This window comes from Hyla sarda, chromosome 5 (genome assembly GCF_029499605.1).
Source record: "Hyla sarda isolate aHylSar1 chromosome 5, aHylSar1.hap1, whole genome shotgun sequence".
Taxonomy (NCBI): Eukaryota; Metazoa; Chordata; class Amphibia; order Anura; family Hylidae; genus Hyla; species Hyla sarda.
The window spans coordinates 292792194-292817529 of NC_079193.1; the positions used below are offsets into that span (position 1 = coordinate 292792194).

The following is a 25336-nucleotide window of genomic DNA, read 5'->3' on the forward strand; positions in this document are numbered from 1 at the left end:
GTTTGCTGTGTATGTCAGCGTAGTGTCCAGAGCATGGAGGCGCTACCAGGAGACAGGCCAGTACATCAGGAGACATGGAGGAGGCCGTAGGTGGGCAACAACCTAGCAGCAGGACTTCTAGCTCCGCCTTTGTGCAAGCAGGAGCACTGCAAGAGCCCTGCAAATTTACCTCCAGCAGGCCACAAATGTGCATGTGTCCACTCAAACGGTCAGAAACAGACTCCATGAGGATGGTATGAGGGCCCAGTGTCCACAGGTGGGGGTTGTGCTTACAGCCCAACACCATGCAGGACATTTGGCATTTGCCATAGAACACCAATATTGGCAAAATCGCCAGATGCCCTGTGCTCTTCACAGATGAAAGCAGGTTCACACTGAGCCCGTGACCGACGTGAGAGTCTGGAGACACCGTGGAGAACGTTCTGCTGCCTGCAACATCCTCCAGCATGACCAGTTTGGCGTTGGTTCAGTAATGGTGTGGGGTGGCATTTCTTTGGGGGTGCCGGACACCACTCCATGTGCTTGCTAGAGGTAGCCTGACTGCCATTATGTACAGAGAAGAGATCCTCAGACCCCTTGTGAGACAGTATGCTGGTGCGGTTGGCCATGGGTTCCTCCTAATGCAAGACAATGCTAGACCTCATGTGGCTGGAGTGTATCAGCAGTTCCTGCAAGAGGAAGGCATTGATGCTATGGACTGACCCGCCCATTCCCCAGACCTGAATCCGATGGAGCACATCTGGGACATCAGGTCTCACTCCATCCACCAATGCCACGTTGCACCACAGATGCTTTTGTCCAGGTCTCCACCACCTCATAAGGAGCATGCCCAGGTGTTATAGGGAGATCATACGGGCACGTGGAGGCCACACACTACTGAGCCTTATTTTAAGGACATTGCATTAAAGTTGGATCAGCCTGTAGTGTGGTTTTCCATTTTGATTTTGAGTGTGACTCCATATCCAGACCTCCATGGGTTGATAAATTTGATTTCCATTGATAATTTTTGTTTGATTTTGTTGTCAGCACATTCAACTACGTAAAGACGAAAGTATTTCATACGATTAGTTCATTCATTCTGATCTAGGATGTGGTATCTTAGTGTTACCTTGATTTTTTGAGCAGAGTATGAAGGCCACTGTGTTCTCTTAGTGCAGCCACATTTTTTTTAACCTTTCTTTATATCTGCAGTGAATCTGTCATATGTAAACTCATTTTCCTCAACAGGTCAGATAATCCCTTTATATACAGAGGCATGTGAAGCCATAAGTGGTTATAAGAAGAGCCCAGGACATTTAAGCTATATTTCTACTTTAAATCTCTGAGAATATAATGGAGCCACTTTTCTATTATCAACCATGGCATGCAAGAATAAAATGTTACAAGAACCGCAGCTTCAATAGCTGAAAATGATGCTTTGTTGGCAGGAAAAACAGGTGATTGCTGTATAGTGTTAAAACTACAGTAGGTGACTGAAGGGAACATTGTTACAAGTTACAACCACTGAAAGCTAAATTGTTCCAGCCAAAGGCAGGTGCACAGCGTGGGGCCCAAGTGCGACCTTTATTTATTGCTGTCTACATTGTTTTCTTTCTGAATTTAACTTTAATAGCTCTAAGTATTTATAACCATAGGGACTATGTAACAACCTGCTGAAAAAAAGCCAAAATACAATAAGTAGTGATTACGAAATATCTCACGCTGTCATTTTAGGAATTATCTTTTTTTTTGCGTCAAATGTGATAAAGATAAAGCAACACCAAAGAAATCGAACTGCACATTATATAACAGTGCCCACACAATGCTTTCATAACTGTTTAAAATAAATCTTTCTGGCTTTCTATTCTTCACATAGATGAGGCATGTATTTCCTGATACAACACTGATGTAAAAAATCTATCACAGAAAAATCTAGATATTCAGTTAAAGGGAAAGCGAATGACTAATATATTAAGGAATTGCTCTATAAGTGATTCCATTACACAGAGATAGCGAAGCAGAGTAGTGGCTTTAATTCACTATATCACCATTTTGCAAGGAAATCTCACAATGTACCAAAGCTTAACACAAATTCAGCTCTGTTACATCTGTATAGATAAGAGAATGCAAAGAGGGAAACCTAATTCTTGCAGATGCATTTGCCAGTCCTCTCTGCAGAAATCGTAGCTGTTGCAAAAAAAATATAATAAATTACTGTATTTGTTAAATCCTTAAAGGGGTACTCCACCCCTAGACATCTTATCCCCTATCCAAAGGACCCAGTGACAGGACCCCTGCAATCTCGGCTGCTGCACCCCAGATATCCGGTGCACGGAGTGAACTTTGCTCCGTGCCAGATGACTGGCGATGCGGGGTGGAGGCTCATGATGTCACGGCTACGCCCCCCTCAATGCTAGTCTATGGGAGTGGATGTAACGGCCATTAGGTCTCCCTCCCATAGACTTGCACTGAGGGGGCGTGGCCGTGACATCACGAGCCTCCCACGCTGCACCCGACACTCTAAATGTTTTATTTTCTCCGTGCAATCAATCTCACAAAAATTCATATTTTTATTTTGATTCCACCAAAATTTTAGCCATCGTTGGTGGCAGAAATACAACTCAACATCATATGCATAGAAAAAAAAAAAAGCTTAAATAAACATAAAAAAATGTAATAAAACGGCAGCAAGATTGTGAACAGAAGACACAGAAAACAAATGGGAAATGATCAGAACATTAAGTATTTCACATATTATTTAGTTATATCTAGATTGTGTCAATTGTTCTTTACAGTTAGCAAACACAAGAACATTTTACAGGGAGTAGAACTTTGTGTGATTCTTTAAAGTCTGCATGCTCCCAGCTGAACCAAAAGCAGTATATTTACTGTAATTTAATTATTTTTAAAAAATCCTTAAAACCAGCTGGACAGCAGAGATCAAAATCCAGTAATCCACCCCCCAAAAAATGGCAAATTTTGCATAAATTAAATTGCTGAATTATTTTGCTCTGTGATGTGATGCAAAAAGGCACAATGCTTATTATTATTCAAAGTCAGGAGTGGAAACAACGCAATGTTCTTGTATTTAAAATACAATTTCATATTCATTCTAGATATTCCGTAGGAGTCATCTCTGGTAAATCGTACGTTTTGATCATCCATAATAATTATTTGGTACAACCATTCATATCAAGTGCACTCATTTTGGCCTCCGAGCTTCATCAACTCAGACTTATACAGCAGAAAAATACTTTAATATCAAGTTTTTAGATCTGTATGCATGAAAACGCATTGAGACTGTGCCATGACAGACTTCATTCCAGTTCTCATAAACACACATGTATCCTGTAGCGTGTTGTAATGATGGATATAGACATTTTTATTTGGCTGAGATCTTTTCAACAAGGGCATCGTGGTCCATCCCGATACTTGAAAGCAGCCCCCCTTCGTTTCCATCTGATCCTGTATAAATAATTTCTTCTCCTTTAAGAGTAGTCATGTGGCCACCGAGCGCGCTCAGTATAGCGTTTCCAGCACAGATGTCCCACTTCTTTATATAGGTGTTGTGAATATAAACGTCAGCAGTTTCTTGGTCGTTTCCAGTCACGTCAAGCAACGAGAGAACTTTGTAGCCTGTAAAACAAATAAAAGGCTAGGAATGGAATTTAACCTAACTGCATTCACATACAAATAAAAGTTTTATATAACTGATACATATATTTAGAGCTTGTCAGTAGGTCCCTTAGGATATGCTCAGGCACAGTGCATTTAGGCAACTAAAAAGGTTACATGCACATATATCTATGCAGATTGCCCCCCTTGCATAGTAGTAAGTGACATGCATAATGCAAAGCAAAACAAGTGTGAAAAAACACTCTGAAAGAACCTTAAAGGGGTCGCTGCTCCCAGATCTTATCCCCCATCTAAAGGATAGGGGAAAAGAAAACTGATCGCGCCACTGGGGACACCCGCAATCTCTCCTGCAGCACAAAGATCGCTCCGTGCAGCTCATGAACGGGAGTGCTGCAGGAGAGATTATGGGGGACCCCAGCGGCGAGACCCCCACAACAGACATCTTTTCCCCTATCCTTTAGATGGGGGAAAATATGTCTGGGGGCGGAGTACCCCTTTAAAGAGTAACTACGATGTTAAACAATTTTCTCCAGATGCACATATTACATCAATAGGAACAATTTTGTAATACACTTTTAAGGAAACTTGTCATCAGATGTTACTACATATACCGTGGGGCAGACGTTCCTGCTGACAGGAACGGTGAGGATATGAAGTTTGAAAGTGTCCCCCACAGGCCCATAAGTAGTGTGGCATGGGAAGCTATCCTCACCTAGTCCTGTCTTCTCGGCTGTAATCACGCCTCCTCAGCACGATTGACAGCCCGAATCACCTTTCTCCTCCCTAAGCAGACAGAGCTGAGTGTTGACATGGACCATGCCCAGGCTGTCAATCACGTTGAGGGGGGAGTGATTACAGCCAAGGCAGCAGGACTAGACGAGTATAGCTCTTCACCCAGAGGACTACTTTCGTAGCCGGCAGGGGACACTTTCAAACGTCATATCCTCAACCATCCCTGCTGGCAAGAATGTCTCCTGGGGATGGTGAGGAAGAAGATTTTGCCATGTGTTGTAAATTCTGATGACAGGTTCCCTTTATTTATCCCTGCACAATGCAAATCACGAAACATGATGGATGTGTGTGAGGTGATCTGTATAGTTGATACTTTCCACACTTATGTAATGTAATGCATTTATTTTTTTATGTTTAGCCATTCTAGTCATCTTTATTGCACTTGCACTTTGTGGTGGGATATTTATATACCCCTATGCTTTCTTGGAGCACATTTTTTATTACATTGAGTGATGTGTATATTATTACAACAAGTCAGACCACTTCACACTATTTTTCTACATGCCATGTCTTATCTTGTATTGTATTTCATTAGCTTTATCTTTTTTTTTTTAAATAACTATTATTTTATATAAACATCCTTTTCTGTGTGATATTGTTTTGGAACTTTCTTTAGATGCATACCTTGTATCAAGAACAATTTTGTAATATACTTTAAGGGTGCGTTCACACTACGGAATTCCCGCGGAATTTCACAAGCGGAAAACCAGCGGAGTTCCGCGATGTGAACTTAACATTAGTGTGAATGGGTCTCCGCGACACCTGTTCACACTGCGGAATTTCCGCTACTGAAATTGTTCTGCGCAAAGAAAGAACATGTTCATTCTTTCCGCGGATTCCGCGAGCACTGCATAGCCGTCAATGGTGACGGCTCAGTGCCCCGCGGCCCTAGCGCCGAAACATCATCGGCGGCGGCCGCCAAATGGAATCTCCGCTCGCGGAATTCAGCGAACAGAGATTCTGCAGTGTCAACGCACCCTGTGTTCACTAGCTCAGCGCCATTTGGGAAGCAATAAAAGCCCTTCGACCTCAGTTAGTTGCTGAACAAGACACCCACATCTTTAGAGTCTTTACAGGGAAATCTGTTCCTTGGTTGAGTAATTCTGCCCATCACTGCGGTTCAGGTGAAAGTGGTGGACAATGTTCAGGCAGACTTAAGCGAAAGGAGGTGAAGGTGATTCTGATCGCTCCTGCATGGTCCAAGAGGAACTGGTTAAGGTTGCTAGAGACCCTACCAGTCGCTCTTCATCTTCCATTACCAAACAGACCAGACCTTCTCTGGTTCCTCGTGGTACAGAAACTGCATCTCACGGTATGGATCCTGAGTGGGGGTCCTAAAGCATAGGTTTTTTTTAGACCCTATTATCTTCACTATTTATTCAGGGAGGAAGCCTTCTACAGCTTATGTTTATTCTAGAGTTTGAGGAAGGTTTAATTCCTGGCTCAGTGCCCAGCTGGGCTCTTAATGTAGTCCTATCAGGGTTAACAAAGTGTCTCTGATCCCTGACCCAAATATAGTAACATAGTTTATAAGGTTGAAAAAAGACCAGAATCCATCAAGTTCAACCTATAACCCTAATGAGTCCCTACTGAGTTGATCCAGAGGAAGGCAAAAAACCCTCATACTCAAGGTAAAAATTCCTTCCCGACTCCAAATATGACAGTCAGAATAAATCCCTGAATCAACATTCTGTCCCTATAAATCTAGTATAAATAACCGGTGATTTTATTATTCTCCAAAAATGCATCCAGACCCCTTTTTACAGAGTTCACCATGACCACCTCCTCTGGCAGAGAGTTCCATAGCCTCACTGCTCTTACAGTAAAGAACCCCTGTCTGTGCTGGTGTAGAAACCTTCTTTCCTCTAAACGTAGAGGATGCCCCCTTATTATAGACACAGTCCTGGGTATGAATAGATCATGGGAGAGATCTCTGTATTGTCCCCTGATATATTTATACATAGTTATTAGGTCGCCCCTAAGCCTTCTTTTTTCTAAACTAAATAACCCTAATTCTGATAATCTTTCTGGGTACTGTAGTCCTCCCATTCCCCGTATTACTCTGGTTGCCCGTCTTTGAACTCTCTCCAGCTCCACTATATCTTTCTTGTGCACTGGTGCCTAGTACTGTACACAGTGGGGGAGATTTATCAAAACCTGTGCAGAGTAAAGATTGCCCAGTTGCCCATAGCAACCAATTAGATTGCATCTTTCATTTTTCAAAGGCCTTGTTAAAAATGAAAGACGAAATCTGATTGGTTGCTATGGGCAACTGCACCACTCTGCCTCTACACTGGTTTTGATGAATCTCCCCCAGTATTCTTTGTGTTGTCTGACTAGTGATTTGTACAGCGGTAGAATTATTTCCTTGTCATGGGCATCTATGCCCCTATTGATGCACCCCATGATTTTATTTGCCTTGGCAGCAGCTGCCCAACACTGGTCCCTACAGCTAAATTTACTGTTAACTAAGACTCCCAGGTCATTTCCATGTCAGTCGTCCCAAGTGTTCTACCATTTAATACATAATCCCAGCCCGGATTTTTATTCCCCATGTGCATTACCTTATGTTTATCAGTGTTGAACCTCATCTGCCACTTCCCAGCCCAAACCTCCAACCTATCCAGATCCATTTGTAACAGTGCACTGTCCTCTACCGTGTTTACCGCTTTACAGAGTTTAGTATCATCTGCAAAGATTGCTACTTTACTATTCAACCCCTCTACAAGGTCATTAATAAATATATTAAATCGAACAGGACCCAAGACTGACCCCTGTGGTACCCAACTAGTAACAGTTACCCAAACAGAATAAGTACCATTAATAACCACCCTCTGTTTCCTATCACTGAGCCAGTTACTTACCCACTTACACACATTCTCCCCCAGCCCAATCCTGCTCATTTTATGCACCAATCTTTTATGTGGCACCGTATCAAATGCTTTGGAAAAATCCAGATATACGACATCCAGCGATTCCCCCTGGTTCAGTCTGGAGCTCTTCTCCTCATAAAAGCTGATCAGGTTAGTTTGACATGACCGATCCCTCATAAAGCCATGCTGATATGGAATCATACATTTATTTTTATCAAGATACTCCAAAATAGCATTTCTTAGAAAACCTTCAAACAATTTACATACAACGGAAGGTTAAACTAACAGGTCTATAATTCCCGGGGTCACTTTTTGACCCCTTTTTAAATATTGGCACCACATTTGCCATGCACCAGTCCTGGGGAACAGTCCTTGTCCCTATAGAGTCCCTGAATATTAAAAATAGGGGTCTGTCTATTACATTAAAGCGCAACTGTCATGGATATTGTACCCCCCAGACTAATAACATGATAGTATAGATGATGACACTTGTAATGCAGCTGTACTTTTGGCTGCTCTTTATCACACTTAATCAGCAGGAAAATAGTTTTATCATGCGGTCAGCAACTGTCGAATAGGCGTGGCTGGGGATCGTAATGCCCCACCTATCCCCTGTAAGTGAGCGCTGGGACCGCTATGGGATTGACACACAGGTCCCCACCCCCGATGTTCATGATGTGCGGGCCGGCGTGACTCCACTGAGCCTTTTCATTTTATGTGCACCTTTATGATATACAGTGCCCATACTCCTTTCTTCTCCTGGTGCCAGAGACGCGCTGCTTCTTCTTTCACTAGAGGCAGAGAGCTCGCTCCCCGCCTCTAGCACTGCACAGGCGCACTGAGCTGGTGGCAGACAACAAGAGTGAGCTCTCTGCCTCTAGTGAAAGCAGAAGCAGCGCATCTCCAGCACCACGAGAAGAAAGAAGAAGAGAACGGGCACTGTATATCATAAAGGTGCACATATATTTATAGGCTCAGTGGAGTCACGCCGCCCACACATCATGGACATCGGGGGTGGGGACCTGTGTGTCAATCACATAGCGGTCCCAGTGCTCACTTAAAGGGGATAGGTGTGGTGGAGGTGGAGTATTACGATCCCCAGCCACGCCTATCCGACAGTTGCTGACCGCACAATAAAACTATTTTCCTGCTGATAAAGTGTGATAAACAACAACCAAAAGTACAGCTGCATTACAAGTGTCATCATCTATACTGTCAGTATTAGTCTGTGGGGGTATAATATCCATGACAGTTGCGCTTTAATTCCTTTAGAACATGGGAGTGAATGCCATCTGGACCTGGTGATTTGTCTATTTAGATTTTTTGTAGGCGGCACTGTACTTCTTCCTGGGTTAGACAGGTGACCTGTACTGGCGAGTTTACCTTATCTCACCTGGCATTTCATTTTCCTCGGTGAATAAAGTGGAGAAGAATTTGTTTAATATATTTGCTTTTTCCTGATCCGCGTTTATAATTTCTTCCTCATTATTTTTTAAAGGGCCTACACTTTCATTTTTGACCTTTTTGCCATTTATATAGTTAAATAACATTTTGGGGTTAGTTTTACTCTCTTTCTGTCTCTATTTTTGTGGCTTTTATCTGTTTTATTTTATTTTATTTTTTTTTACATATCTTACATTTTTCTCTATAGCTTTTTAATGCTTCTTCACTGCTGTCCCGTATTAGTAGTTTAAATGCTTTATTTTTGTCATTTATTGTCCCTTAATGTTCTTATTCATCCATATTGATTTTCTTTTATTTCTATTTTATTCCCATAAAGGTATATACGGTATTTATCGGGGTATACCACGCACCGGCCTATAACACGCACCCTCATTTTACCAAGGATATTTGGGTAAAAAAAAAAGTTTTTTACCCAAATATCCATGGTAAAATGAGGGTGCGTGTGTGCGCGTGTATACCCCGATATACCCCCAGGAAAGGCAGGGGGAGAGAGGCCGTCGCTGCCCGCTTCTCTCCCCCTGCCTTTCCTGGGGTCTAGAGCCCTGCTGCCGGCCCTTCTCACCCCCTGGCTATCGGCGCCGCTGCCCATTCTGTCCCCCTGACTATCGGTGCCGATAGCCAGGGGGAGAGAAGGGGAAGCGGCACCTCCCCCCATCCCCGGTGGCATAATTACCTGAGTCGGGTCCGCGCTGCTGCAGGCCTCCGGCGTGCGTCCCCTACGTCGTTGCTATGCACGGCGCGGCGCACCCCGGGGATGGGGGAGGCAACGGGGCAGCGGCGCCGGCAATGGGTGCCGCTGCCCCTTCTCTCCCCCTGGTTGTCGGCGACGCTTCTCTCCCCCTGGCTATCGGCGCCGGCACCGATAGTCAGGGGGACAGAACGGGCAGCGGCGCCGATAGCCAGGGGGTGAGAAGGGCCGACAGCAGCGCTCTAGACCCCAGGAAAGGCAGGGGGAGAGAAGCGGGCAGCGACGGCCTCTCTGCCCCTGCCTTTCCTGGGGGTGTATCGGCGTATAACACGCACACAGACTTTAGGCTAAAAATTTTAGCCTAAAAAGTGCGTGTTATACGCCGATAAATACGGTACATCTTACAGTGAGAATTTAAGATATTTTTAAAAGTCTCCCATTTAGTATCAATATTCTTGTTTTTGAGGACATTATCCCAATTTATATTGTTAAGGCTTCTCTGAGTTGATCAAACTTTGCCTTCCAAAAGTTCATTGTTTTTGTGGCCCCTCGAGAGATTCCTTTATTGAAGAACAAGTTATAATTTATTATGTTATGATCACCATTTCCTAGGTGTCCTTCTACTTGCACATTAGTTACTCTGTCAGGTCTGTTGGTGATTATTAAGTCTAGTAGGGCGCCCCCTCTGGTCGGGCTCTGCACCATTTGGGACAGATAATAGTCTTTAGCTATAGTCAGAAACCTGTTTCCTTGATGAGATTCACAGGTCTCAGTCTCCCAGTTTATATCAGGATAGTTAAAGTCCCCCATTATTATCACCTCATTTTGATTTGCTGTCTTATTTATTTGACTCAGTAATTGATCTTCTGCCTCTTCCATTATGTTTGGTGGCTTATAGCAAACCCCTATCAGAATTTTTTTAATTTTAATCTCCATATATTTCTACCCGTAATGATACCACATTATTGTTTCCATCCATTTTTGCACCAACTATTCTACCTTGTAATGACTTAACCAAAAAAAAATCGATGGCGAAACGGAAAAAAAAATCATAGTGCAACAAAATTTAAGAAAAAACTCTTTTTTAACTTTTGGGGGGCCTAAGTTTCTACGCAGTAAATTTTTCGGTAAAAATGAAACCTTTTGATTTCGTTGTACTTGTGGAAAAAATCACAACAACCTGCACGAAAATGTATACGTTTAAAATTGTCATCTTCTGACCCCTATAACTTTTTAATTTTTCCACGTACAGGCTGGTATGAGGGCTCATTTTTTGCGCTGTGATCTGACGTTTTTAGCGGTACCATTTTTGTATTGATTGGACTTTTTGATCGCTTTTTATAAATTTTTTGACCCAAAATACTCTATTTTGGACTTTGGAATTTTTTTTGCGCATACGCCATTGACCGTGAGGTTTAATTAACTATATATTTTTATAATTCGGACATTTCCGCATGTGGCGATAGCAAATGTTTATTTTTATTTACACAGTTTTTTTTGTTTTTTTTTATGGGAAAGGGGTTAAATGATCTTTATTAACTTTTTTTTCTTCACTTTCTTTGCAGTGTTATAGCCCCCTCTAGTGGCTATAATACTGCACTAACTGATCTTTTACATCAATCTTTGTTTTCTCATAGGATAACATTGATCGATGATTCTGCCGCTTGACTGCTCATGCCTGGATCTCAGGCACTGAGCAGTTATTTGGCAATCGGCGACGCAGGAGGAAGGTAGGGACCCTCCTTGTGTCTGCCAGCTGTCCAGGATGCCGCGATTTTGCCACGGCGGTCTCGAACAGTCCGCTGAGCTAGTGGGGAGCAGTTTATTTTCACTTACGATCAACTTTGAACGCCGCGTCTAACGGGTTAATAGCATGTGGCACCGCGACCAGTGCCGCGCGCTATTAGCCACGGCCGTTGTTAGAGGCCAGGCCCGACCCGCTATGATGCGGGTCCACACCGCCCCGCGTTGTAGAAAGGGAGCGGACTCAGAGCATACAAGTACGCCCTGCGTCCTTAAGGGGTTAAACAAGAAGTCTCATGTACACCTTTTTTTTCCCATAATGCCCGGGCTGCCAGCAAATAAAACAATAAACCAGACTCACCTGATGCCGCTCCACTGATATCTCACTCCATTCCACCTCCACTGTCTTCTTCCTGGTCCGGCTCTGGTTAGCACATCACGCTACGAATCAGCTAATTGTTGTCCGCAGCGACAGGCTGCGACAGTGTTATGCAATAAGCCTAGGCGACCAATGCATTACACTGCTGCTCAGCTTAGTGCTGAGCCTGAGGCGGGACAACGCTGTGGCTGGCGTTTTGCTGACCAGCAGCAAGACGCTCTGACCACGGCCACACCAGAAAGAAGACAGCAGCGGAGGAGGAACTGAGACATGGAGCAGAGGCAAGAGAGTCCTGTTTATTGTTTTATATGAAGACAGCCTAAGCATTATGGAAAAAATTTGTACGTGAGCTATCTCCTTTAAGAAAGCTCCAGGACAGAAAAATCTTTGGAGGAACACAACAAGCCCTATTTTGTGTACCTTACTGGTCTAACGTGTGAATGCTATATTTTGGTCCACAGAATTCGATGTATGCTTTAAGTAGGAACTATTGAAATATTCCATCAAATCCTGCCTTGTTGTGGTCTATCCAATTAAGCCATGTGTCCCCTACTGTACGTACCTGATCCTCCAGCAGATATTATTTTGGTCTCGTTACCAAAAGTCCGGAGGGTCATTTCCTTCACTGCCCCAGAATGGCTTCGGGAAACAATGATAGTTGGTGTTTTCTCATTGTAAGAGTCCCGTTTCTTTGTATTTGAGCCACCTTCCACCATAGCCCAAGCTAAGGCAAGAAATTAGGTTAAAAAAAAATTATAATAATTTTGTAGATATAAATTATAGAAACAAATGCACATACATACAAACAGCAATAAAATATATAGAGTAATATGAACTACTTCAGATCTCAGACTACCTATAGTCAGATGACAAGGTTGGGGGCATCTGTAAGAAATTTAAGGAAAGTCTGTAGGCTGCAATTCACGTTAGGCTGGGTTCACACCACGTTTTTGCAATACAGTTCGCGTATTCGTTTTCAATTTGAAAACCGTATGTATTGACTCTCCATTTAAAACCGTAGATGCATCCGGTTGTGTCCGTTTTGCATCCTGTACGGTTTTGTCAGTCTTTTTCCCGTACCCAAAACCGTAGTCTACCACATTTTTTGGTCCGGTTGAAAAACCGTATTGAAACGTATACTTTTTTATACCTTTGGATAGGGCATAAGATGTCTTGGGGCCGGAGTACCCCTTTAATGGAGTCTTTGGGGTTTCTCTATGGTGTAGGTAATTTCACTGGATTATTACCAGACACATTTTTTTTCCAGTTATTCCAACAGATTATGGGATTGAGGCCACAAATTGAGCCTCCGTGTGAGGGTTGTCCATGATTGGAAGGATAAGGTTTTGCTCCCCCCCCCCCCCCCTCTTTAGAGACTGTGTTATGTCTGCCCTTGGGCTGTGTCTGAAATTGCAGTTCAGCTTCTTTTACTAGAATGACATGCAATAGCAGAGAATATTAATGTGTCAATATCCATGGTCACCTTTTTCAGTCATAATAGTCAGTTACTGTTCATCAAACATAATGTTATGAAAATAAATAAATGAGCCCAAAATTTTTTTTTAAAATAAACTCACCCGTATACCCTGTGAAAGGTTTATGTATTACACCTATAATCGGTTTTCCATTCACAGCAACACACACCATGGTAGTAACATAATTGATGAGATTCTCTGGAAGAAAAAGGAAGGAGCATAAAGAATAAGAACACATTTTAATGCAGTGTTTCCCAACCAGGATGCCTCCAGCTGTTGCAAAACTACAACTCCCAGAATGCCCGGACAGCCTTTGGCTGTCTGGGCATGTTGGGAGTTGTAGTTTTGCAACAGCTGGAGGCACCCTGGTTGGGAAACACTGTGATAATGATTATCCAGCTTACCATACTGCAATGAGAAGACTTCCCTAGTAGTCACAGCAGCCCCCCTTGCTCACTTCAGCAGTAGTCACAGTAGACGCCCCCTTACTTCCCCAGCAAGGCTTACTCTCCTTTTCCTACCCCCACAAATGACGCCACCTTCATGCACACATGTATGTCAAACACTACACTATAATATAGTTAGGACTCTGTGCAACGTTCTTGTGTCAACCCTAGTCCCGGAAGTCCTATGCAGTGGTGCTGGGGCTCTGCTAAAACAGTGGCAGGGGAGTAGTTAAGAAAGTATTTATTTATTTATTTTTTTTTTTTTTATATTTATATATTTACAGGGAATCTGAGCAAAATAACAAAAAAGTACCAGACAACTCCACTGGAAAACAATTATTTATTTTATTTTTTAACCCCTTAACGACGCAGGGGCTACCGCGATATGAAGCGGGGTCGCGCCGCAATCCAGCATCATACTGCGTCGGTCCCGGCGCTCATCAACGGCCGGGACCCACGGCTAACACCACACATCGCCAATCGCGGCAATGTGCGTTATTAACCCTTTAGGAGCGGCGATCAAAGCTGACCGCCACTTCTAAAGTGAAAGTGAAACTATCCCGGCTAGTCAGTCGGGCTGTTCGGGACCGCCGCGGTGAAATTGCGGCGTCCCGAACAGCTTACAGGACACCGGGAGGGCCCTTACCTGCCTCCTCTGTGTCCCATCGACGAATGACTGCTCCGTGCCCGAGATCCAGGCAGGAGCAGTCAAGCGCCGATAACACTGATCACATGCGTGTTAATACACGCCTGTGATCTGTGTAAAAGATCAGTGTGTGCAGTGTTATAGGTCCCTATGGGAGCTATAACACTGCAAAAAAAAGTTTTTAAAAAAGTGTTAATAAAGGTCATTTAACCCCTTCCCTAATAAAAGTTTGAATCACCCCCCTTTTCCCATAAAAAAAATAAAACAGTGTAAATAAAAATAAACATATGTGGTATCGCTGTGTGCGTAAGTGTCCGAATTATAAAAATATATCATTAATTAAACCGCACGGTCAATGGCGTACGCGCAAAAAAATTCCAAAGTCTAAAAAAGCGTATTTTTGGTAACTTTTTATACCATTAAAAAATAAATAAAAAGTGATCAAAAAGTCAGATGAAAACAAAATCGTACCGATAAAAACTTCAGATCACGGCGCAAAAAATGTGTCCTCATACCGCCCTGTACGTGGAAAAATAAAAAAGTTATAGGGGTCAGAAGATGACATTTTTAAACATATAAATTTTCCTGCATGTAGTTATGATTAGCCTGGTCCTTAACCCCTTAAGGACCGGGGGTTTTTCCGTTTTTGCATTTTCGTTTTTTGCTCCTTGCCTTTAAAAAATCATAACTCTTTCAATTTTGCACCTAAAATCCATATGATGGCTTATTTTTTGCACCACCAATTCTACTTTGTAATGACGTCAGTCATTGTGCCCAAAAATCTACGGTGAAACGGGAAAAAAAATCATTGTGAGACAAAATTGAAAAAAAAAAACGCCATTTTGTAACTTTTGGGGGCTTCCGTTTCTACGTAGTACATTTTTCGGTAAAAATGACACCTTACCTTTATTCTGTAGGTCCATATGATTAAAATGATACCCTACTTATACAGGTTTGAATTTGTCGCACTTCTGGAAAAAATCATAACTTCATGCAGAAAAATTTATACGTTTAAAATTGTCATCTTCTGACCCCTATAACTTTTTTATTTTTCCGTGTATGGGGCGGTATGAGGGCTCATTTTTTGCGCCGTGATCTGAAGTTTTTAACGGTATCATTTTTGCATTGATAGGACTTATTGATCGCTTTTTATTCATTTTTTCATGATATAAAAAGTGACCAAAAATGCACTATTTTGGACTTTGGAATTTTTTTGCGCGCACGCCATTGACCGTGCGGTTTAATTAACGATATATTTTTATAATTCGGACATTTCCGCACGCGGCGATACCATTTATGTTTATTTTTATTTACACTGTGTTTTTTCTTTTATGGGAAAAGGGGGGTGATTCAAACTTTTAATAGGGAAGGGGTTAAATGATGTTTATTCACTTTTTTTTTGCACTTTTTTTTTGCAGTGTTATAGGTCCCATAGGGACCTATAACACTGCACACACTGATCTTTTACATTGATCACTGGTTTCTCATAAGAAACCAGTGATCGATGATTCTGCCGCATGACTGCTCATGCCTGGATCTCAGGCACTGAGCAGTCATTCGGCGATCGGACAGCGAGGAGGCAGGTAGGGGCCCTCCCGCTGTCCTGTCAGCTGTTCGGGATGCCGCGATTTCACCGCGGCTATCCCGAACAGCCCACTGAGCTAGCCGGCATGCTTTCGGTTTCACTTTAGACGCGGCGTTCAACTTTGAACGCCGCGTCTAAAGGGTTAATAGCGCGCGGCACAGCGATCAATGCCGCGCGCTATTAGCCACGGGTCCCGGCCGTTGTTAGAGGCCGGGCCCGAACCGCTATGACGCGGGGCCACGCCGTGGCCCCGCGTTATAGATCGGGAGTGGACACATGACGTTCCAGTACGTCATGTGTCCTTAAGGGGTTAAGGTTAAAAAGAAATGTTTTCCAGTGGAGTACTCCTTTAACTAAAGCTTTACATAAAACCCATACCTGTATACTCATGTGTTGCATCCAATGGGTCTATCCATATAGTGATACTGTCTGAAGGGACCACTTTAGGATCCTTCACGATTTCTTTTATCTCATTGGGTACGACACGGTCCCAGTAGATTGCCTCCTTGTCATCCTCACCAAGATGCTCTTCGGTATTTACCTGAAAGACAGAAGATGGAAATGATCACATGGTGAAAGCAGCAATATTGAGTATACAAAGTATATTATCATCTGCATCGTAAACCTTATGTTAAATACCACTTAGCAAGGGTTTATTCTAGTAATTGTGGTCACTTCCTACAAAGGTTTATTCTTTTTCTCAAAAAACAGGGAAGAGAGATAGATGAAAAGATTTAGGGCCATCTTTCCTGCCAGGCTGCATTTCCTCTCAATGTGAGTTTTGAGGATAAATCTTTAAGACATGAGATTTGGTGGACCTTCAGATCCAAGGATTACTGGCAGAGTATTTAGTTATTACTGCCATGTGCCATTCTTCCTTTAAGCAAAAAAATATAAAATAAAAAACACCATGTCATGATGATGAATTAGTGTACCAGGCTTAAAGGGGTAGTCCGCCCCAGACATCTTATCCCCAATCCCAAGAATAGGGGATAAGATATCGGATCGTGGGGGTCCCACCGCTGGGGACCCCCGTGATCTCGGCTGCGGCACCCCAGACATCCGGTGCACAGAGCGAACTTAACTCCATGCTGGATGACTGGCGATGCGGGGCGGAGGCTCGTGACGTCATGGCCAAGTCCCCTCAATGCAAGTCTATGGGAGGGGATGTCCGTCATGCCCCCTCCCATAGACTTGCATTGAGGGTGTGTTGCCATAACATCACGAGTGTGGCGTGGCCGTGACCTCAAGAGCCTCCGGCGCTGCACCCGACACTCTAAACGAACACGGGGTGCAGCAGAGAGATTAGACATCTTATCCCCTATCCTTTGGATAGGGGATAAGATGTCTAGGGGCGGAGTACCCCTTTAAAGGGTTATTCCCATAACAGGAAATTATAGCATATGGCAAGTGACAGCCGGGACCCTACAGATGCCTAGATTAAAGTGGCCAGAGTTCTACCTGGGTGTTTTATGGTCAGTATGACCAAAAATGTGTATCAAGGTATTTTTGAAACTTATGGCGGTACCACAGTATTTGACGGTATTTTTTTCACTCATTTCCCCCTTACCACCATACTCCCCCCCCCCCCCCCTCAAATGAATTATCAGCCACAGTGCGCTGGGGAACTAATCATATATGACCCACGGGCGCTGTCCTGCTTGTCCTCCCCCCTACCGAATGAATGAACTATAAGCCACAGCGCTGTCCCCACATCGGAGGACTAATCATGTTACTCGCAGGCACTGATCTCCTTTTCTTCCTGTGAGCCGCGGCGCTGAAAATGAATGAGTTGTGAGCCGCGGGCGCAGGACAGAGAACGGAAGGTATCACCTCCCCCTGCAAGTGCTGAAAGACAGTGGGCCGTGGGCGCTGCAGAAGTTATTTTGACTTGGGTCCCCCTACATGTCCTGGCTGTATATCTCTCAGAGTTCAGACTCATTTATGAGTCCTAACTCTCATAGTGCAGCCTGGACACTGACGAGCACAGTGCAGCTCCCTGCCTGTCAATCAGACAGACGGGGGCGAGTGCACCTCAGCTACATTGAGCACTGCCTGAAGTGAGCAAACTTTGAAAGAGGATTATGAAGGAAATACAGGGCAAAAATGAAAAAGAAAAACTGCAAGGGGAGGGGGGAGGAAGGTAATGAAGAGGGCAACATACAAGCAGCATAATATACAGCAATGGAGATGGTGACAGGTACTCTTTAAGTCCTACAGAGAAGGAAGGTGCATGCTTTACGGCTGCTTCATTTGAAAAGGGGATATGGGACCCTCATTCCTGTCATTGGTGGGGTTCCAGCGATCAGATCCTTATAAGCTATCCACAGATATTTGATAAGTATCTATACTGGAGACTTTAGGACTCTTGGCAGAGCAGGATTGCATGAGAGTCTGACAGCTGTTCAGGGAGTAAACTAGGTTGATAAGGTTATTTACAGAGGTGTGTCTGCATGACAGCATATACTGTATTACAAAATACATAACATGCTTTAGAATATCTACAGTAACACTGTCCTTTATACATAAAAGACTATCAAATATGGCTTATATTTGGTTTACAAAAAAAAAAAAGGACAGAAAGAGTCAGGTTCTTATTCTATATTATGCCAAGAGAAAAGCTGCTCTGTTGTCCAAAGTCATTAAAGGAGTACTCTAGCTCAGACTACTCCTGCTCCATCGTGCCCGGGCTGACCTTTTTTTTTTAATAAACTATCACTCACCTCCGGCGTTCTCGCGGAGCGTCGCTACAGCTGGTGATAGGCTGAAGCGCCGTGTGATTCTCTGAGCACACGGAAGGATGAAGAAGGACTGAACAACCGATCAGCTGTAGTGGCGCTCTGTGGGAACGCAGGAAGGTGAGTGATAGTTTATTTTCTTTTTTTTTCCAGCCTGGGCACGATGGAACAGGAGTAGTCTGAGCTAGAGTACTCCTTTAAAAGGGGTACTCCAGTGGAAAACATTTTTTTTAAATCAACTGGTGCCAGAAAGTTAAACAGATTTAAAGGGGTACTCCACTGACAGCCATCATGCCCCCTCCCATTGCCTTGCATTGAGGGGGTGTGGCCATGACATCACAAGGGCGTGGAGGACCATTTACTCTGTGCCCTATAGAAGCATGGAGAGTTACGCTTCTTCCTGAAGGACAGTTTTGTTTGTAGCTCCTGCCTGAACACCATTTAAAATGATAAGTAAGGGCTTGTTCACACTGCCGTCTGGCTCTTCCGTCAAGTTTAGCTGAGAAAAAAACGGTGCAAGCACTATTTCTCTGCTAAATTCCTGTAAAATTACCGATCACTGATGGGCCCCTTGCAAGAATGGGGGCCGTCGGGACCTGCAATTGCCACCTGCATCCAAACGGCTCAAGAAAAGAAAAAAAAAAAAAACGGATTGTACCCTTAATGGTCGAATACAAACAGCAATGTGAACCTAGCCTAAATGATAAAAAAAATTAAAAAAAAGTTACTCCCCAGAATACCCCATTAACCCTGTGAGGACAGGGCTATTTTGGGTGTGAAGGTTAAGTGTTTTTCCTTTATTCGTCATAGTCTAAAAGCATTAACTTTTTTTTTTTTCTGTAGGACTATTTTGGGGTACATAGAAGTTATTTAACTTTACCCCTTTAAAGGAGTACTTTTATTTTTATTTTATTTTTAAATCAACTGGTGCCAGAAAGTTAAACACATTTGTAAATTACTTCTATTAAAAAATCTTAATCCTTGCGGTACTTATTAGCTGCTGAATACTACAAAGGAAATTCTTTTCTTTTTGGAACACAGTGCTCTCTGCTGACATCATGAGCACAGTGCTCTCTGCTGACATCTCTGTCCATTTTAGGAACTGTCCTGAGCAGCATGTGTTTGCTATGGGGTTTTTCTCCTACTCTGGACTGTTCTTTATTGCACATACTCACAATCTGGGTTGCCCAGGGAGAAGACAAGAAAGATGGCAAATGCGGGGGGGGGTACCACAGAGAGATGACAATGTTGTTTTGCACTACATAGTGCTTCAACTGGCCAGTTGAAGCACTATGTAGTGCGAAACAACGTTGTTGTCTCACTGTGGTATCCCCCCCCCCCCCCCCCCCGCATTTGCCATCTTTCTTGTCTTCTCCCTGGGCAACCCAGATTGTGAGTATGTGCAATAAAGAACTTTGCTGAACCGAGGATTGGGGAGTTGCCGACTGCTTCATTCTCCTTCTACATGAATAATTTACAAATCTGTTTAACTTTCTGGCACCGGTTGATAAAAAAATAAAAATATAAGTTTTCCACCGGAGTACCCCTTTAAGCTGGGGAGGGTGGATAAAAGCAATCCTGTAATACGTTATTGTGAATGCCCAAAAAATATTTTCTTCACAATCAGTTTTCTTGTCATATAATGTAAGTCAATGAAAAAACAGATTATTATTATTTTTTATTTTTTTTGAGGGGGGGGGGGGTCTTTTATTTAAAACTTTACAACAGTCTAATAGTCCCATTCTTGAGATGAAGAGGGCTCATATTTATCCACTATACCAATGTTTCCCAACCAGTGTGCATGCTGCTGGGCATGCTGGGCGTTGTAGTTTTGCAACAGCTGGAGGCACACTGGTGCGGAAACACTGCACTATACAATGGACAATGGAGGGACAATCCCTTTAAGAAGATGACCCGGCTGCTACTGTAAATAGCGTACATATCAATTAGTTTAATAATAGAGTCTGATCTAGTCATCGTGTCCAAGCAAGTTTACTACATGGATTCATAGCACTTACAGCTGAACCATAAATCATGGTCAAAGTCTTGCGCATTTTTGTAAAACCGGCTGTGTGGCAAAAGCAAAACAAACCTTGACTGTATTTTTACAGCTATGATTGGTTAAGCGGGTAGTTCCTGCAATTACAACCAGTACCAGGAACCAGATTCAACCTGTTTTCTGGGGCTGGAATACCCCTTTAAAGTGTCACTGTCGCTTTATAAAAACTTTAGACATGTCAAATGTTTCGATCTTTCGGGTTTTGGGTGTTCAGATCATCATGATAGCTAGAACAAGCCAGGAGAGGCGCTAAGCACTTCTCTCTCTTTTCAGCAGCAAGATGGGGAGAGAAACGTTTAGCTGAGTGACTCTCCTGTCTTGTTCTAGCAATTGGCGAGGGTCTGAACACCAAGTCCCCGACTGACCAAAACTTATGACATGTCACTTTTGTGACAGTGACACTTTGAGGCTCCTCTTACATTCATATTTCTCTCTCTCTCTCTCTCTCTGACATGATAACTGAATACAACAGATGATAACTGATGACCAATTTTAACCTGTTGGGGACGCAGGGCATACAGGTATCCCCTGCATCCCTAGTCCTTAACCCTTTAAGGACCCGGGCTTTTTCCGTTTTTTTTTTTCATTTTCAATTTTTCCTCCTTAACTCTTTAAAATTTTCACCTAAAAGTTTTTTGCGTCACTAATTCTACTTTGTAATGACATTAGTCATTTTACCCAAAAATCTACAGTGAAACAGGAAAGAAAAAATCAATGTACGACAAAATTGATGAAAAAATACTATTTTATACGTTTTCGGGGCTGCCGTTTTTACGCAGTACATTTTTCGGCAAAAATGACACCTTATCTTTATTCTGTAGGTCCATACGGTTAAAATGATACCCTACTTATATAGGTTTGATTTGGTATGAGCCCTATAACTTTTTTATTTTTCAGTGTTCAGGGCGCTATGAGGGCTCATTTTTTGCGCCATGATCTGAAGTTTTTAGCGGTACAATTTTTGTTCTGATCAGACTTTTTGATCACTTTTTATTCACTTTTTTATGGTATAAAAAGTGATATAAAATGCGCTATTTTGGACTTTGGAATTTTTTTGCGCGCACGCCATTGACCGAGCGGTTTAATTAATGATATATTTTTATAATTCGGACATTTCCGCACGCGGTGATACCACATATGTTTATTTTAATTTTTATTTACACTGTGTTTTTTTTTTTATTGGAAAAGGGGGTTGATTCAAACTTTTAATAGGGGAGGGAGTTAAATGATCTTTATTCACTTTTTTTTTTCACTTTTTTTGTGCAGTGTTATAGGTCCCATAGGGACCTATAACACTGCACACACTGATCTTCTATGTTGATCACTGGTTTCTTCACTGCCCCACACAAACATTCAGATTGTCAAAAGCACTCCCACCGCCCCCCTGCATCATGTCCCCCGCCCCCTTTGTAAACCCACCATGTTGAATGATTACTCCTGCAGGGCACGGCAGCTCTGTCCTCCGATCTTCTCCTCTCTGTTATTGCAAGTGCAACGCAAAACAGAGAGGAGGAGGACACTCAGGAGCTGCCGTCCCTGCCGTGGGCTGAGACTGTATGCACGCTCCCGAGAGGGATCGCTGCATACAAGAAGAAGGGCGGAAGCTAGCCCCGGGCTGGGCATCAGATGATGTTGCGCCTGCTGGGCTACGCCCCCTTCCTCCCTAGACGGCAGGAGCCTGAGCAGAACTTGTGAACTATAAAAAGGAGTTTTGGAAAAAAGAGTTTTGGAAAAAAATTAAAACAGGGAAGTAGTCAGTGAGTGTCACGGAGAGATGGGAGGGGGGGGGTTAGGGACAGTTTAGCTGATGGCAGGTACTCTTTAAGGTGAAAATGAGTCCCTATGGGGTTAATGGACATTCTGTCAAAATAACGGACATGTGCATACCTCTGTTCCCTGCTGTCCCGTGGCTCTGTCATTGATAGATCCTGGCTGGACCAGGCTCTATCAATGGATCGCAGAGCACATAGATCAATAGAGTTTAATAGAACTCTATTGATCTGTATGAGGACTGTAATGATTCCTCCTAAAAGTCTAATTTAAAAAAAAAAAGTTTTAATAAAAGTTTAAAAGACGCACATTAACCCCTTCAATGTTAAAAGTTCAAATCACCCCCTTTTCCTATATAAAAACATGTAAACATAATAAAAATAAACTTATTTAGTATCGCTGCGTGCGTAATTGTACGAACAATTAAACTATAACATTACGTATCCAATACGGTAAATGACGTAAATGTAAAAAAATATGCCAAACCACAGAATTGCAATTTTTATAATATCCCAGAAAAAAAAAAAAAAAAGTTAAAAAGCGATTAAAATGTCAGGTCAATACCAAAATGGTACTGATACAAAAAACAGATTACGGCACAAAAAAAATAAAAAAAAATAAAAAAAGAACCCTCATACAGCCTGGTATGTGAAAATTTTAAAAAAATAAAAAAAAAAGCTACAGGGGTAAAAAAAAATGGCAGTTAAAAAAATTGGAAAAGTTCCGAATTTTTTATTTTATTTGTAAAACATGATGAAAACTATACAAATCTGGTATTGCTGTAATCAGGCGGCCTAAAGTATCAAAACAACATGTTATCTCAACCACAAGGTAAATGGTGTAGAAAAGAAAACCACCAAATGTGCGAAATTATTTTACTATTTCAATTTCACTTCACCGATTATACAAATATTTTTTTGTTCAGAGAACGTTATTGTAAAATTAAAAGGTATCTTTATAGTAGGTAGTTATGTCTATAATAGGGCGAGGAGGAAAAAACGAGAGCGTAAAAGCGAAAATTGGTTCGGACAAGTGGATCGTCATGAGGGACAAGTAGATTTGGCTCCGTTTTAGTCCTGTGGACAAGTAGGTTTTTATTACATTTCCACACCCCTGGGTACTGCTGCCAAAATTAACTTATCCCCTGTCCAGGGATAGGGGATAAGTAGCTGATCACGGGGGTCTGAACACTGGGATCCTCTGCGATCTCCGGAACGGGACCCGGCTCTGAGTGAGTAGTATATGCTGTCTAGTGGACGACACGCGCTCCATTGATTTCTACGGGAGCTCAGAAGAGACCCGAGTCCAGCAGTCGGGCACCATCTGCGCTCCCACAGAAATGGAGCCCTGGAGATGGCGGGGGTCCCATCGGTCAGACTCTCAGCTGTGGATAGGGGATAAGTTAATATTGGCAGCAGTAGCCCTTTAAACAATGATTACGGGAGCACCACAGCTGGTATTACCCTCACACCCTATTGGGGAACACAGGTAAGGCTGCATTCACACCACATTTTTGCAATACAGTTCCTGTATACATTTTCAATGTGAAAACCGTAAGGAACCGTATTGAAAACCGTATGCATTGATTCTCCATTGAAAACCATACACCAAAAGATGCATCAGGTTGTGTCCGATTTGCATCCTGTACGGTTTTGTCAGTTTTTTTTTTCCCGTACCCAAAACCGTAGTCTATCACGGTTTTTGGTCCGGTGAAAAACTGTATTAAACCGTATCCTTTATTTATTTTTTTTACATGGGAGTCAATGGGAACCGTACAGAACTGTATGTGCGTACGGTTCCATCCGGTTTTCATCATACGGTTTTGACTTTGCACAGTTTTTTTTCTTGGAATTTCAAACAAGTGAAACTTTATTCAAAATGGAGTGAAAAGTTAAGAACATATACGTTTTTTCTTTATAAAAAAAAACCAATGCAACCGGACATCATTTTTCAAACCGTATACAGTTTTTAACTATACGGGTTGAAATTTGTACACGTTTTGATACAGTTCAGTCAGATTTTGAGGAATCCGTTTTTCATAAAAAAAAAAAAAAAACTGATACGGGAACTGTATTGCAAAAACGTGGTGTGAATGCAGCCTAACACTGAGGGGTCCCCAATATTAGATCCTATCACAGCCCCACATATAGAGATGAATGTATACAAGAAGTGGAGCAGCTGTCCTGCAGCCAATCACATCACTGCTCTCAGTCTCCACTAGTAAGAAAACATCCGATTGGACGTGAGGTCCGAGGTGTGACGTGTCAGCTATGACGTCACGTCCACGCTCACCTGCACCCCGGGGAAGGAGTTTTTAATGAGATTTGCCATCTTCCGGTTGGACAGGAGATCCCCGCGGGTCATCTTCTCGTCCGCCCCCTCCCGGGTCTTGCCCTTAGAGTTCTCGTTCAGCTTATTGCTCTCCCGGACAGCCTTCACCTCCACGCCGCCCAGCTCCGCAGCCCGCACCGACACGGCCAGCAGCTCCCGCAGGTCCACGGTCTCCGCGGTCCGCTCCCCCAGGAGGAAGGAGGAGAAGCGCCATGTGAGGAACCCCGAGTACACATGGTAGAGCACCCCGAGCCCAAGCAGACAGAACACCCCGATGCCCAGGGGGGACAGGCGGATGCCCATGGGCGCCATGTCAGCCTGGAGAAGCGGAGAGGGAGGGGGGCACAAGCGGCTGCTGATGTGACGTCACCGGCTCAGTGTCTCATCGTACACGGCGTCCCCGCAGCCTCACTGCAAACGTCTGCAAGTTACGGCCTGTATCGTGCGGCAGCACAGCGCCCCTAGAGGCTGCACAGCGCACTACATCCGGGTCACCGGGAGGTTCCGCCGTGCTGCGGATACGTCACTGTACACGTTCCTCGCTGTATCTCTGCAGCCATCTCTGGGATAAGGCACTACCTCCCTACCCTAAAATAAAGGGGGTTGTCGTCGGTTGTCTACCTGTTATAGCTCGGGGTGACAACCATATGACGTCATTACAGCTACAACCAGGAATGTCATACAACTTTCCTGTAGTCCTGAATGGCATGACTGCCTAGTATGTCGTGAGAT

The 25336-nt window shown here is 43.2% G+C and overlaps 1 protein-coding gene across 1 annotated transcript; it reads right to left on the minus strand.

Moving 5' to 3' along the window:
- Positions 1–2529: 2529 nt before the first annotated feature.
- On the minus strand, positions 2530–25117 carry BPNT2 (3'(2'), 5'-bisphosphate nucleotidase 2). Its single transcript, XM_056521977.1, has 5 exons — positions 24566–25117; positions 16085–16247; positions 13132–13227; positions 12117–12278; positions 2530–3615 (listed from the first exon to the last, which is right to left on the minus strand). Exons 1-5 carry the CDS (start codon positions 24914–24916, stop codon positions 3362–3364), a joined length of 1026 nt encoding a protein of 341 aa, XP_056377952.1. The 5' UTR covers positions 24917–25117; the 3' UTR covers positions 2530–3361.
- Between the last annotated feature and the right edge of the window lie 219 nt (positions 25118–25336).

What these genes read in the sequence shown, in the direction of transcription:
- BPNT2 (XM_056521977.1), bottom strand. Translation starts at nt 24,916, where the DNA reads ATGGCGCCCATGGGCATCCGCCTGTCCCCCCTGGGCATCGGGGTGTTC. An exon ending in ACTCCTTCCCCGGGGTGCAG is followed by an intron (nt 16,248 to 24,565) that starts GTGAGCGTGGAC and finishes TCTGTCTTTCAG; the next exon opens with GTAAATACCGAAGAGCATCT. An exon ending in AATATCTGCTGGAGGATCAG is followed by an intron (nt 3,616 to 12,116) that starts GTACGTACAGTA and finishes TTTGTTTTACAG; the next exon opens with GCTACAAAGTTCTCTCGTTG.